This window comes from Anguilla rostrata, chromosome 4 (genome assembly GCF_018555375.3).
Source record: "Anguilla rostrata isolate EN2019 chromosome 4, ASM1855537v3, whole genome shotgun sequence".
NCBI classification, from domain to species: Eukaryota; Metazoa; Chordata; class Actinopteri; order Anguilliformes; family Anguillidae; genus Anguilla; species Anguilla rostrata.
In genome coordinates, this window is record NC_057936.1 from 59362969 (window position 1) to 59377100 (window position 14132).

The following is a 14132-nucleotide window of genomic DNA, read 5'->3' on the forward strand; positions in this document are numbered from 1 at the left end:
AACACATGCGTACAATGCATCTTATAGGTTATCTAAATGCCAGCAAACAGCAAATATAAAACATGGCATCTTTACCACAATGCAGCTTTGCTTTTGAAAGCAGCACCATATTAGGTATCTTTTATGTTCACTCTCAGGTGCAGTGTAGCACAAAATGGCAGCACGTAATTTGTCTCATACTTTTCTGGCACCCATTTCTGGCAGCCACGCTCAGCTACACAGAGTAAAAGCCTCCTAAATCATTGCTGGAACACATTATACCATTTGTGTTCCCTTGCAGCGTTATATGGAGAGACAGGTAATTTCTTACCGTGGGCCTGTGCAACCTCATCATTTTTGGCAAATCCAAATGTTTTATGCATGTCGTCCCCCTGAACCGTTTGCCCTGGAGACAAGGTTGCATGAGCAATGGCACTGCAATGTATAATGGTGAATGAAGCTTTGCCATAATGATAATCACCATTCAGTGCATATTTTGGCTTCATTCCACTCATCAGCCAGGCTATGAACCAATACACATATACTCTGGCTGGAGCATATTTTAGTGCACTACAATTAGAATACTTTATGGAGGTTAAATACTCAATGGATTTTGATAGTAAAAGTGGAGTTTTGACAGACACCTGACTATATTTCTTTAAGCTGTTTTCTGATGTGTCAATGAATCAATGTGTGAACAGAGCAAAATCAGAAGCATTAAAAATGATCTTCAGGGAATAACATGGAAGCTGTTTTATTTGGTTATCCCATTTTTATACCAAACACTCATGACTTTCACATATTGTATTGAGTAGCAAAAAAACTAAGACATACACCTGGCTATCCCCAGGAGACAATTTTCTAAATGTTTGTAGTTCTTCCTGCTTTTTAATCAAATAACATGAACTCATATATGATACACAATAATACATTTTGTCAAATTATGTTTGACACAAGAAAATGACGCAGCACCCAAACAGTTATTAGCCCCTTCCCCTTGTGTGTGTGTGTGTGTGTGTGTGTGTGTGTGTATAAAGATGTCAGTTTACGTTTATTGGTCTTCATTATTTCACATTTGCAAAATGTACACACATACATTCATTGTCATAAGTGCCAGGGCAGAATTTGCAGCCTCTGAAAGTAGTGTTTCCAGCATGTTCAGCATGTAAATGACTTCCATAAAGTATCAGCTCTCATTGTTCTCATTCTTCAGTTCTTGGCTTGTGCGCCACTGTCCTCCGCTGAAAACAGCCCCCACTGCCCGAGGAGCGTCGCCCGCTGGCCTGGAGGCGTGGAGAAGTACGTCCGCTGGTCCTGGGAGTAGCGCTCCGCCGCGGGGACGATGTCTCTGTAGCTCCAGTCCTGCCAGCGGAAGTTGAACCTCTCCAGCAGCTCCACTCTGGCCTCCTGGGAGGGCACGCAGTCGGGGGGAGGCCTCTGCTGCAGCTCCTCGCCCACCGGCGCGCCCGGGAACACCAGCAGGGCCCTTATGGCGAACCATCCGCCGAACTTGGGGTGGATGCACACCCCAAACATCTTCTGCAGCGAGGACAGCAAAGAGCAACCGTAAGAACAGGAGAGGTGAAAGCAGGTAAACAGCAAAAAGCCAGGACAGAAGGAAAGGAGACGACTCATCGTTAGAGGAGCGTACGCTGTACGGTACTTCTGCCGACCAGACCCATCCCCCCTCACTTTGATGTTAATGACTTTTCTACTACAACACTTAGCTCATCTGAGCAAACGGGGAATGGTGGAATACAGGGTGCAAAGGCCGAGCCTCGAGACAGCTTCCTCTCCGTCTACCGGATCACCTGACCGCTCACCTTCTCTCCCCAAGGGTCCGCGGCAACGTCTGCACGCTGGTAATAGTACGCGGCGCCGGCCACATGCGCAGCGGTCTGTGCCAGGAACTTAGGCTTCCGGTTCGGCAACACCTCGTAGTCGTAGCTGACATTCACCTCCTGACCTGGGAAACACTACGCGAGGAAAACGATTGCATAGACAAAAATGAACCGCAGCATTTTTTTTTTTTTCATCCTTTGACTTCCCAAAATTTTTATTAGCTATTGTTGCTAAATTTGTGTTATCGACTACTTTTTCAATACATTGATCATTCCATAAAGCAAAATTTGCCTTGCAACCTTGAAGGTCCAAATTTGTTATCGACTACTTTTTCAATGCACTGATCATTTCATAAAGCAAAATTTGCCTTGCAACCTTGAAGGTCCAAATTTACCTGACAGTGCCATGGCATGATCCACATGCATATCTTAATAATGCACTGATGGCATGAAGGTTTATGCTGGTGAATGAACTGCACACCAGGACTATCATTGGCTTGTCCTTTAGAAACTATCAATGAGAAATTCAGGAAGACGTGTATATTTTGTAATAATTCTCGTATATCTGGTGAGTACTGGAAAGGAAAATCATAACCCATATAATTCAATGAACAGTGTTACAGTACCTGAGAAACACAGGTACTTATACAGTGTCTGATACACTGGTCAATAGGGTCGTTGACTCCCACGCAGCTGCCACTTTCTAGGAATGGTCGGAAGGCACGCTCAAACATGGACGGCGTGCTCAACACCACCACCGCCAGCGTATCATCGGAGTACGGAAGGTGGAGCGAAGAGGAGAGCACTGCGTTGTACCAACCAATCTGACCAGAGAACACACAAGTGTATCATCTTAAGTGATATCAAATGTAACAAACGCGAAATATCAAAGTTAAAATACCATCGGATTCAAAAATCACTATGATTTGGCGCTTAAACACATCACTGGACACCAACAGTACTTAATAGCTACCCCTAGTATGCACTGTCATGACACTGAGGGAGCGAACGTGTCATCATTAACGTTAGTGACATGATGGCGAGGTCTAAGGAAGCAATTTCAGAAAGAAGAAGGAAAATGAAAAAACAAAGCAAGTCAAAAGACCATTTATCGAGTATTTGTACTGATGTTTGTGTAACTAGGTACCACGAACATTTGTTCTTGCTTCGTCTATTGGCAAAGTAACAACTGTCTATCTGGCTCGCTACCAAGTTGGCTTGAGTCAGTCTACAACCACTTACAGTCGCCCTTAGCTAACCCTAGCTAGCTATATACTACCTGAATAGCTTGCTGACCTCGCTCGTTGTATGCAAAGATTATCCACAACACAGATGAAAACCGAGAATCGCAGTACTATCAGACGTCAGTGTGAATATCCAGCTACCTTGAAAGGGTAAACTTCAAAACCCAGCGGGGTTAGAGTATCACATAAGACACCCCGAATCCCACTCACGTCAACGCAAGGACCAGCCATAACACATTGAACATACTTCCTGCACTGCATTACGGGACATGTAGTTTGTGTACTTATTGGAGTGAGACTCTTCACCTCTGTGTAGAACGTCGGGGGTGAAATATAGTCTACTTGTTATTTGCCTGCTCTAGATCATCTGTTACACATTAGAAATACTGATTCAGACAGTGAATCCGCATAAAACTAGCATAAAACGCGCGCAAATGTGTGTCTGTCAGTGACGGGGTTTTTCGTGCCGTTAACTTCAACTCCCACAGTTCAATTTAATGCATTTACATGACTGTTAGAGCTCCAGTGTTTAAAATAGGTAAGAGACGTACATAAGTAGGAAGCTAGTACGTGGTATTTAGCCCGCTTCACAGTTGCAGTCATGACTTGATTATGCAGTTAATTTTATATTATGTGAACTCTGAACAGCTCGCTCAGTATTGAATTTCTTTACATTCCGCACCAACATTAACGCATCAAAGTTAAATCAGCTGGCTAACAAATGCTAGCTAGCTAGCTGGTTAAGAGCGAATGGTCCCCATAGCTAGCCAATTTACAGTAAACTGGGCTATATTATGCATTCAGTGAATTAACGTTATCATTCATTTGTTTGTTTTGTTTCACGAATCGGTTAATTTCACTGATCGTCAAAGAAGTCGCACGGAATTGATGCAGTCTAACCTAGCTAACTATTAGTCAGGCAATCCAAATGTGAGCCAGTACAGGCTAACTAAATCAGATTTTTTCTTGATATTTATAAGTAGGAACACATCTAGCTCGCTAACTAGAAATATATGAACGTAGAAAAATGGAAGCGAATGAGTGAAATTGTGAATTTGTTTACACTGAAAGAAAAATGGCTCTTGGATAAGCGAGGTAAATTATATCGTTTAGCTAGCTCGCTGTGTTGCGTGTAATCTTCAGGTTCCCAACAGAAATACGCTGCTGTTGTACCCGCATAAAGCTGTAATAAAATTACATTTACTGCAATGCTTGTTCAATGGTTAACTATGAAACAGTCTGTTAGTTACGTTGTCGTAAAGATTATCCGAACCGTGAAGAATGCCTGACTTTACATTCTGCAAAGATGTGACTGCTAAGCAAATCTATCGCTGTTTCCGTCGCAGAACTTCCGACACAAGCAATATCCTAGCAAAGAGGAGCGATTGCCTGACCCGCAAGCGTAGTGACGTGTTACCACTGTGTGTTTCTTTCATCAGATTGCTCCTGAAATGAACTGGGACAGTGAGCTAAATTCTGTACTGTCTGCTGCAGAAAGCAGTGTGGCCAAAATCCGGGTGAGTAGCAAACCTGAAACTTAAAGAAACGCAAATTACTGTATCAGGACTTAAGCCCCATTTTCATTAAGCAAGCTTTTTGCCACATGCATTGCCACATGCATGAACATCACTACTATATAGGGTATGTAGTAGTGCCAATATCAACATACTTGTAAACATACTTGTAGCGTGCTGAGACAGCTGGCCAGGATAGGTGGTCTTGACATATATTAGATATGTGTTCACTATACATAAATTGTTTATTCTTTTATTAGAAATAAAATGTATCTGAAATAAAACGAGCCTCATGCAGAGGTGTACAGCCTTTGATACGTCTGTCTTTAGGGATGTGAGTGTGTCCTGCAGAAGCTAAGCGTCTTTCCATAGGCAAATTTTGAACACTAGAGGGCCCCATTACACACCACACATGCCCCTGATGTTAGGAAAGAGAAAAGAATGGTCTGCAATAACTGTGATGACAAGATTTGCTAGTCTATTGTGTGTGATTGTCATTGGTCTTTTTTTCCCTCAGAGACAACTGGCTACACCAGGGAAATATCCAAAAGGTATGATGCGGCTTTTGTGGTTTACCATTTTCTCTAAGGTTTTGGGTTAAAAAATGACAAAGATAGTAGTTTTAGCTTCCTTGGATGCTCTGTTTTTTTAGCATCCACATTTAATGCTTCAGCCATTTTGAATTTAATAGTGCATTGGGAGTGGTCTCTGTTTTTTCAGAATCCACAGTAGGGAATGGTTTGCTGATTAATTTGAATGTAGACATGAGCAAGTGTTCGCTCTGGTTATCCCAGAACTATGTAATTAATCCTTCTTCTCTTCTGCTTTCTGAAGATATGATTCCGGAGAGAGAGGTATCTCATATGACGGATTTTAAGCCTCCCCCTCCACCACGGCCCTTGCCCTCCCTCGCACTCAGTCCAGCACCACAGTGGGAGGACTTGGCCGGAATCCAGGCCCAGCTCCAAAGCCAAAACCAGGTGAGGCTGTGTGCTGCTCGCGGTACTGAGCAGTGTGTTTCTGTGTGCGCATGCATGCATGCATGCAGAGACCGGCCCTAACTCCCTGTGACTTTACCATCACAACCGTAAAACCTTTTGGAAATTGTTCATTTTGTGCACTTTCATGTTGTTTTAGGCCATTGAGTCCCTTACCAAGGCCTTGCGCTCCATGGAGAGCGAGCGACAGTCCCAGCAGCTCCACCTACAGGCCTTAAAGGGTAAGGTCCTTCTGCGAGTGAGCAGTGTTTTTCCACTGATAACAGGCACTTGGACCGACACAAATCCACATACTGTACCCAACTGGGCTGTGCAAAAGCACACTGCTGCAGTGCTGTGATTTGTCAGACAGAGTGCTTGAGAAATGAAGCACACTTTGTGTTGTACAGAAAACAAAATAATTAGTGAATGTATTTATAGGCAGAATTCCTTGACAGGGCTCAGTGACTACATAGAGAGAATACTCAGGATGTTGGAGCATTTGCGGTTTAAATTCGGAATATTTAGTTTATGTGAACACATTAATTGTTCAATTTATAGTGCCTGTTTACATGTAAACACATTTTCCAAATTAGTAAGTGTGGATGTACATCTTGGGAGTTTCTAGAGATGTCTAACGTGGTGCAAATGGATAAGGAAAATGTGTCACGGGTTTTATTTCTTTCTAAAATATTTTGTTAATCTAAAAACCCAGGTAACTGCAAAATAAGTAAATTCTATAATACATCTTTAACAACACAAGGGAACTTGAATTGGAGACTTACTGTATGTCACTAGAATAAAATGATATTGCTAATGTTAAATCTTTCAACACAAGCTCCAGTAACCAGAAAGAACAGAAAAATATTGCCAAGATTAGTGGGAGAGAGTTGACTGACAATCTGTCAGTGTCCAAATTCCTAAAATTAAATGGCTACCAGACTCACTAGTGTCATCTGTTCTACTTGTCTGCATCCTGATTATTGACTAATTCATATCGCAGTATTCCAAATAACATGCAGCTTAATTGACGTGGTATTATTGTGACTCATTGCATGTTCTGTGTAATGGCAGAATATCGGGCTGTGGATGCAGTCACTGCCACCCTTCCGTAGGCCCTGTGAGATACGAGGAGGCTGGAGCTCATGACTGAAATGGCACCCGTGGTTTGTGGTGATGACGGGGTCTGATGTGCTTCCTCAGAGGAGCTGCGGCGGTTGCGCGAGCGCGAGGAGGCCAGGGAGCAGGAGAGGGTCGGCGGGGGCGCGAGCGCCAGCCCGGGAGCGGAGCGCAGGATGGAGAACTGGAAGAGGGAGGTGGGCCGAGAGCTGAGCAGCCTGAGAGGCCATATCGACCGAGCCGTTTCCCTCACCCACCAGGAGGAGAGGTGAGGCCTGCGTCACTTCGGAATCCTTTCTTATGACATCAGCAATGACATCACAATCAGCCCGGGATAATGACGCTAGAGCAAGCAACACACTCAGGGCCTGCTGCTGTAGAACACTGGGGCCTGTGCTGATGTGAAGTCACAGGTAGTATGAGGCTGTTTGGTGGGAGATCAGGTGTGCTGTAACAGGTGAAGGCTTTCAGTTATTGACATTTCTGTAATCATGTTGTGTGGGCCTGTTGTTCTGTGCGTGCAGTTTCAGCAGCAAAATGCAGAGGGAGGAAATTGAACAGCTGAGGAGAGAGGTGGATCAGCTCAAACAACAGCTGAGTGAGTTAAGCTTGCTGGTCATATGGTCAGATCTCTGCTGACAAATGTATTGCATGCACACAACATATATTGCTGCTTTTTTTTTTTTAGAAATTTAGCAATAACAAACTTTGGTCATGGGGCAATGAAGAACTGATTAACTTATCACACCAATTGGCCAAACCTCTGAACAGATTTCATTAACACCTTGAAACTTTGTGTGCCTGTCAGCAGACATAATAGGCAAACTCTACATTATTGGTCCAATTAAACAAATAATGGTGCTGGAGAGCTTATTTCTGGCCACTGAACAAATATAGTACTGATTAGCCACAAGGTGTTGCTGCACCCAACTGAAATGCTTAAGAGTGGCTAGAATTTAAACAGGCATATCTCCTGCCTTATTTGAGACATAGTCATGACAATGTGTTCATCGCCTGAAAGCATGGAAGAAATGATTACCTTTTGGCGAATATCCAACACGTCGAACTGGCATATCTTGACTACAAAGTGTCTGCAGAGATATGTGCTCTACTGAGTGTCATCTTTTAGTTATAAGTATGTATGTTTGCAGTGGTACAGACTCTTGGGTTATAATAGTACTGTACAACATTTCCGAGAGATTGGCTCCCGTTTTTGTCACTGCATTGTCAGTGAAAATAAATCCTGGCTGAACTGAGCTCCCAGTGCTTCTAGGCAGAGCGGTTCAGTGGTGATTAAAACAGGAGCCCACCTGTGCTACCGGGACCCGTCCAGTACTGAGCACCCCGAGAACCCCCCAGAAGAGGAGCTTAGTCCTTAATGAGTGGGAGTCCTGCACACAGATGAAAGGGTGAAAAGGCTCCGCGGTCTTTGTCCAATCAGACGGATCGCTGCCTCTCTCCGGGCGCTGAGTCAGAGATGGCAAACGTGACGCAAGGTGACCAGATGTACCGTGCTGGGCTTTTGGATGTCCTTCCTCATCTCTGACCCCTGTTCCCCGGGGTGTGTGTGTCGGTCCCTGTGTATGTGTGTGTGTGTGTGTGGCAGGTGTGTGTGTCGGTCCCTGTGTGTGTATGTGGCGGGTGTGTGTGTCGGGCCTTGTGTGTGTGTGTGTGTGTGTGTGTGTGTGTGTGTGTGTGTGGTCGTACACGTGAGCACTGGTCTCTGCTCTTTCACAGGGAGGCAGGAGGAGGACATGTTCCGTCAGCAGTCAGAGACCAGAGAGGCGAGGAGGCAGAGTGAGCGCAGCTGCAAGGTGTCACACACACTTCTGCTCTCCTGTCATGTGCCCGTTTACCATGGCTGAAAAAAGCTTGGCTTTTAAACGAGTGTCCTTTAAAGATTAGTGTTAGTGTATAAAGAACACAGACTATTTTTAATGCATTGTGAATACATACATGTTCTTTATCCTTAATATTGAAAATATTTTCCTGCGTTTGGATGCATTTCTTTAGCTCAGTACACAGGAAAGTAGTCTCTGTGCATACTGTAAAAACTGAGAGGCTCATGTTGTACACAGACCCTGGAGAGTCTGACTGACTGCTACAGGACACACAGTCTGGACCTCACCAGAACCATGTCCCAGCACCAGAGCACACAGGAGGACATACGTCAGCTCAGGTCAGCATGGTCTAACCACGGGGAAAATACCGCAAAAACCAAAAAATAATTCAATCTCAACTAGTATTTTTTATACTTAGACTTCAAATCTTATTTCTATTACTTGTTTTGCTGAATATGATCAAAAAGATTTCCCGCGAGGTGAAACAGTTTGACTCATTTAAAGATTTGCCGATGTGGTAAGGCAATTTCACTTCTCAAGCAGAAACGTAACTGAACTAAATTACCCACAAGCTAATATTATCTACTTGGGAGAAGAAATAAGGCTTTAAGTAATTCTCATTACATGGCTGAACCAGTTGTTAAGACAGATGTTTTTTGTATAGAAGAGCCTAGCCTGAACTCTTCTGTGCTGTACTGACTCACTTGCGTGTGATGGGGTGCTGCTCCAGGGCCTGGCTTGTCAAGGTTGGGCTTTTTCACTGCAGTGTATTCTGCGCAGCTGAGCTACCCGGCCAGTTTCTCATGAGATATCACTGCCTGTCTGTCTGCTGCTGTGAAATAGAAGTCATAAACTAAGACCGAACTGCTCTGTGTGCGTGTGTCTGTGTCTGTGTCTGTGTCTGTGTCTGTGTGTGTGTGTGTGTGTGTGTGTGTGTGTGTGTCTCTGTGTGCGTGTGTCTGTTTGTGTGTGTGTTGTGTGTGTCTGTGTGTGTGTGTGTGTCTGTGGTCTGTGTGTGTGTGTGTCTGCAGGTTGAGCGTTTCAGAGCTCAAGGACGAGGTGAGGGGATTAACTCTCAGAGACAGGCGTCCCGCACCTGTGCTGACGAGACCAAAAGCAGGTGAGGCATAAGAGTTCATGACGTGACCCAACCTCCAGGACCTGTGTGCTAAAGACTCAGTGACAATGTGGGTTTTAAACCGGTTACCAAAATATGAGTGGGTTTGCAATACAGGGCGAACCCCACATAATATACTTTTCTCATTCAAAGGGTTTGGAGCCGGCACCTCATTATCTGAATGAAATATCGTTTTGGGGAATTTTCCTCTTTGGTGTAAACAGACCAAATAGTGATGTTACCACTTACATTAGCTTTAAATTGACATGCTACATACGGTATGCATTTCAAGTAAGGATTATTGCACGAAAGGATATATGTGGCAGACTTCTGAAAACTAAGAGGTACTAACTTGAAAATTAAAGTTTTTATAGTTATCGCGAGGGTACATGACACTAACTGCATAAAGGCTCATAAGTAATGGGTGCATTTGACTTATTGACACTTAACCTTATCATTGCAGAAATGTGCAATTTGTCTGATGCCTCTAATGGGTTCGTAGCCATTGGCTGACAAAGGAAGCGAAAGTGCTCCTAGTTTGCAGCCGCACAGCCTAATGCGGGAGCGCGGCTAATGGAGGCTAATTTGATAATTGCTGGTGTGCGGCTTTTCCCGCTGTCTCCAGCCGCGAGCCGGAGCGAGGAGCGCCGCGGAGAGGCGTCTGGCTCCGATTCGGAGGGGGATTGGAGCCCCACCCCCAGTCTGGGGGAGGTGAGCTCGGACGACCCGTCCTGGGGGGCGGAGAGAGACCCAGGTGAGCCGCTTTCTCACGAATTACATTACATTACAGGCATTTGGCAGATGCTCTTATCCAGAGCGACGTACAACAAAGTGTATAACCATAACCGGGAACAAGTGTGTCGAGAACCCGAGAGAGAAGTACCGTTCCAAGTGCAGGGAAGAACCGCATTGTTCAGCTTGGACCCCGTGGGTTAAACTGATTAACACGAACACAAACGAGAACGGCAACAACGCAGTCTATGCAAAAAATACAAGCAGTAGTTAAGACACGAGTGCATTAACTAAGTCAACTAAGGAACAGCAGCCTAGTTACAACCCTGAGCTTACAGTCAATTTAGAGAAGCTCTGTCTCAGACGCTCAGACATCTGCGGAGGGTCCGTGTGACTCAGGGACACCGAAGGCAGAGAGGCTTTATGGGAGGCCCGTTCCCAGCCTTCCATTCCTGAGGTGCGTTAGCGATCCTAATCAGCCCGGATGACTCATTCGGGAGATCAAAACCGTCTTCAAAAAAAGACAGCAAAATGGAGGCATGAGCACGGCCGCAGCTGCCTCTGCGCCCCGCCTTCTGCGATGCCCTCTGCCAGCGCTGGATCCCAGACCCCAGTGGAGAACAGACAGGGCTCACATTTAAAACAGAGAGAGTGAGAGAGTGAGGGGGGAGGGGGAAGATAAGCCTGAAATAACACACACCGAGAGAGGGCTTTTGTGCGCTAAGCTTCAGCCACGCCGGTTGACGTGCAGGTGTGTGTGTGTGTGTGTGTTCGCTAAAGTCAGTCAGATCGCGTTTGATGTGGTCGCATCTGTAGATTCAGTGGAGACAGAGCGGGAAGCAAACAAAGGATGGAATAAAAAGGAATCCATTTCTCTAGAGGGGGAGTGAAATGAACAGACTTGAGGCATCAATGGGTGTTAATGGCTGAGACACAAACAGTCACGTTTTTTTCTTGCTAATAAAGTACTAATGAAAGAAATTGCCACTTATCCCACTAATTTCCTTGTGAGAAAACATTGGCCAATTATCAAAATGTCTGATGAGCAAATGTGTCTTGTAATACACATACATACATTGTTCTTGCCAAAATTGTTGGGTACAAAGATTTTGGTAAGTTTGTTAACCTCCCATTTAAGGATTTGTGTATCTTAAAAGCAAAAATATGGGTAAACTAAAATAAATGTTTCCTTTAACTCTCTGTACCTCACCTCAAAACCTGTCATATTGAGCAAATGGCACCTAAGGCTGATCTGGTCCAGTGTTGGTGTTGGACCTGGCCCCCAGGCACAGTGTGAAAGGTAGCCTTCACCAAAGTGACCTTTGAGGACTGATGACATTTGAGGGTGTAGAGATCAGTTTAGGAGGTGCAGGGGAGGTAAGGTCAGAACCTGGCTTTGTTCTTGCTGACTCCAGGGGAGTTGCGGCAGTGGCATTATGGGGTTTAGCTCCCCTCTCCCACCTCTCCCTCCTCTGTGGGCATCCATACATACTGTACACACAGCAAAACGCTGCCATTTTTACAGCTTTCCAATATCACTGTGATATCAGACTGCTCATAAAAATTAAGCCACACTCAGGATTACATGTGCCCGATAGCAACAAGTTGTAAACCTGCGCTTTGGATTTCCTGTTTCAGTTATTTTCATTAATAGCTGTGCAGAATGCCTACAGTCTTCAACACATGCGCAGACACACACACACACACAGGACAGATTTACTCTGGCCTCCAAGCTTCTGGTTTCCGTATTTGGAATCTCTTTGACTAGCCTTGGGCAGCTGCAAGAATTAATTTCCTGTCTGAATTTCTTTTTTAGCCTTTTCTATAACTCCATAAAAATATATTCTAATGCAAGTCTAAGTATAAATTTACTTTGTCCTATTACTTTTTTCCTGTGTTTGAGCACTTTTTTTGTCAATGAATTTAGACTTTTAATGTGTTTGCACAATTTCAGAATAATTTGCATGTCCATGTCTGACAGATTGTTTGAAAGCAAACACATTAATATGTGCAAAACTCTTTTAAAAATCCCTTTTAGGTCCACAAGGCAAACGACAAGACTTCAGTTCCCAACTGGATGAAAGTGACGATGGTGAAGCAAGCCTGGAGGAAAAGGGGGAAGAGGACAGTATAGATCTGGAGGGGGACCTGGAAGCTCTGTCAGACAGCCCTGCAGAACTCAATCTCAGTGACCTCTGACCTTTACCAGTCAACCAGGACACCTTCCCTGTGCCAGCTCCCTGACCAGATATGGAGGAATGGAGGTTACTGTTAATCACCTGAACGGAATGTCTGGAATTGGGGCTCTTGGAATAACTTTGTATTGTGTAAGCTTACGGGATAAGCTAACTTGTTTAATTTGTACTCTGGTCTCAGCGTAAGTATTTCATATCAGTACTTGGACCGCATGGTGCAGCAACACAGTATTTTCCTCTGGGTGTATGTCACGCCTTATATTCTGTTGAGAATACAAATATAGCAGTTTTTATCCAGAGAACACGTAAACCAAAATGGCACCCATGCGCGGGGTGCAGCAGTTACACTAAGCCTGAAATCACTTGGGTTAGCCCTGAATCGCTAATGCTAACACATACTGAGCTAACTTGCATGGTACCGCTTTCAACTTGCTGCCACTGTATTGGTCTATGGGTCCCTGCACACCATATTTGGACTCTATGTCATGTGACAAATAACTGAGGAATTGGGATAAAGATGGTTATTTTTGTTTATCATGTGGAATAGACTTTTTTTTAAAAAGTGAACACATTTCCCAGCCAAAATCCCAGTCGGCTCTCAGTTGCTGTTCTGTATAACCACACACAAATGTGGATGACTTTACACGTCTTTGCAGATAATGTGTTGCGTCGAAAGCAAACTCAGAGGAACTGAGGTATTATGTGCTGTTGCTTTTCTCTGGGTTAGATGCCGTTGGAAGGGAGGATCTTGCACAAGATGTAAAAACAGTGTATGGTGGTACCTGAGGAAATTATTTGCCTTTATTCCTTTCGGTACCTGTAGATGTAACTTCTGGAAAGTCTTTATTCCATTTATAGCGAGCATGGATTGGAAATGGCACCCTTGATATGTTCGGAGTACAAACGAGCAGTGTTCCTACATGTAGGCTTACATGGGTGTTACCCCAAGGCTGTTAAATATTGCAGAAGCGCTCTGGCGGTGCTCTGATTATTCACACTAATTAGTGTCGGAGGGAAGCGCCACAGATCTGCAGCCAGACACCCCCTATGGAGGGAACAGCCCCGCAGAGACACACACACACACACTCACACACACCACACACACACGCACACCCACATGAACATGCACACACACACACATACCCACATGCACACGCACACTCACACACAAACCACACACACGCGCAAACGCGCACACACACACATACGCACACACAGACACACACACTGCTGTACTGGAGTGGGGCATTACTGTGTGGATGTCAACTTTAGTTATTGTTCAGAAAGACAGTGCCATCATTGGAGATGATGGGCTTTCATTTGTTCAATTGAAAAATTACTACAGCTTTTATTTTGGATGGTAAGGCTTGAAAACGATGTGTGACAAGTTCATGCAATAAAGCTTACCGTTGAACTAGGTTGTGGGTGTTTCTTTAAATTATGTGACTGGTTCTTTTTCTTTAATTTCACAAGGATGAACTGCCATCAACCAAAATGAATATTGATCAGAATTTGATTACTTTCCCAATGCTTCCCATTCTGTTAGGAATCTTTAAAATGCAAATAAGAATTC

General features: G+C 44.4%; 2 protein-coding genes across 8 annotated transcripts; one reads left to right on the plus strand and one right to left on the minus strand.

The window, feature by feature from the left end:
* Window positions 1-717: 717 nt before the first annotated feature.
* On the minus strand, window positions 718-3331 carry mmachc (metabolism of cobalamin associated C). 3 transcript variants are annotated; one of them, XM_064333604.1, is made up of 4 exons: window positions 3206-3331; window positions 2447-2644; window positions 1803-1940; window positions 718-1518 (listed from the first exon to the last, which is right to left on the minus strand). In XM_064333604.1, the coding sequence occupies exons 1-4, from the start codon at window positions 3323-3325 to the stop codon at window positions 1189-1191; spliced, it is 786 nt and encodes a 261-aa protein (XP_064189674.1). In that variant the 5' UTR covers window positions 3326-3331; the 3' UTR covers window positions 718-1188. The 3 variants fall into 3 exon arrangements, with proteins under 3 accessions (XP_064189674.1, XP_064189673.1, XP_064189676.1); XM_064333603.1 differs by having other exon boundaries at window positions 1803-1955; XM_064333606.1 differs by having other exon boundaries at window positions 1803-1955; window positions 3275-3298.
* A 129-nt stretch (window positions 3332-3460) lies between these two features.
* Window positions 3461-13977, plus strand: LOC135253816 (leucine zipper putative tumor suppressor 2). Of its 5 annotated transcripts, none has more exons than XM_064333597.1 (12): window positions 3461-3602; window positions 4411-4581; window positions 5096-5129; window positions 5413-5558; window positions 5716-5797; window positions 6759-6942; window positions 7199-7272; window positions 8412-8488; window positions 8753-8853; window positions 9547-9635; window positions 10258-10386; window positions 12403-13977. In XM_064333597.1, the coding sequence occupies exons 2-12, from the start codon at window positions 4516-4518 to the stop codon at window positions 12561-12563; spliced, it is 1143 nt and encodes a 380-aa protein (XP_064189667.1). In that variant the 5' UTR covers window positions 3461-3602; window positions 4411-4515; the 3' UTR covers window positions 12564-13977. The 5 variants fall into 5 exon arrangements, with proteins under 5 accessions (XP_064189667.1, XP_064189671.1, XP_064189669.1 ...); XM_064333601.1 differs by having other exon boundaries at window positions 12412-13977; XM_064333599.1 differs by having other exon boundaries at window positions 3463-3602; window positions 4504-4581.
* Window positions 13978-14132: the final 155 nt, after the last annotated feature.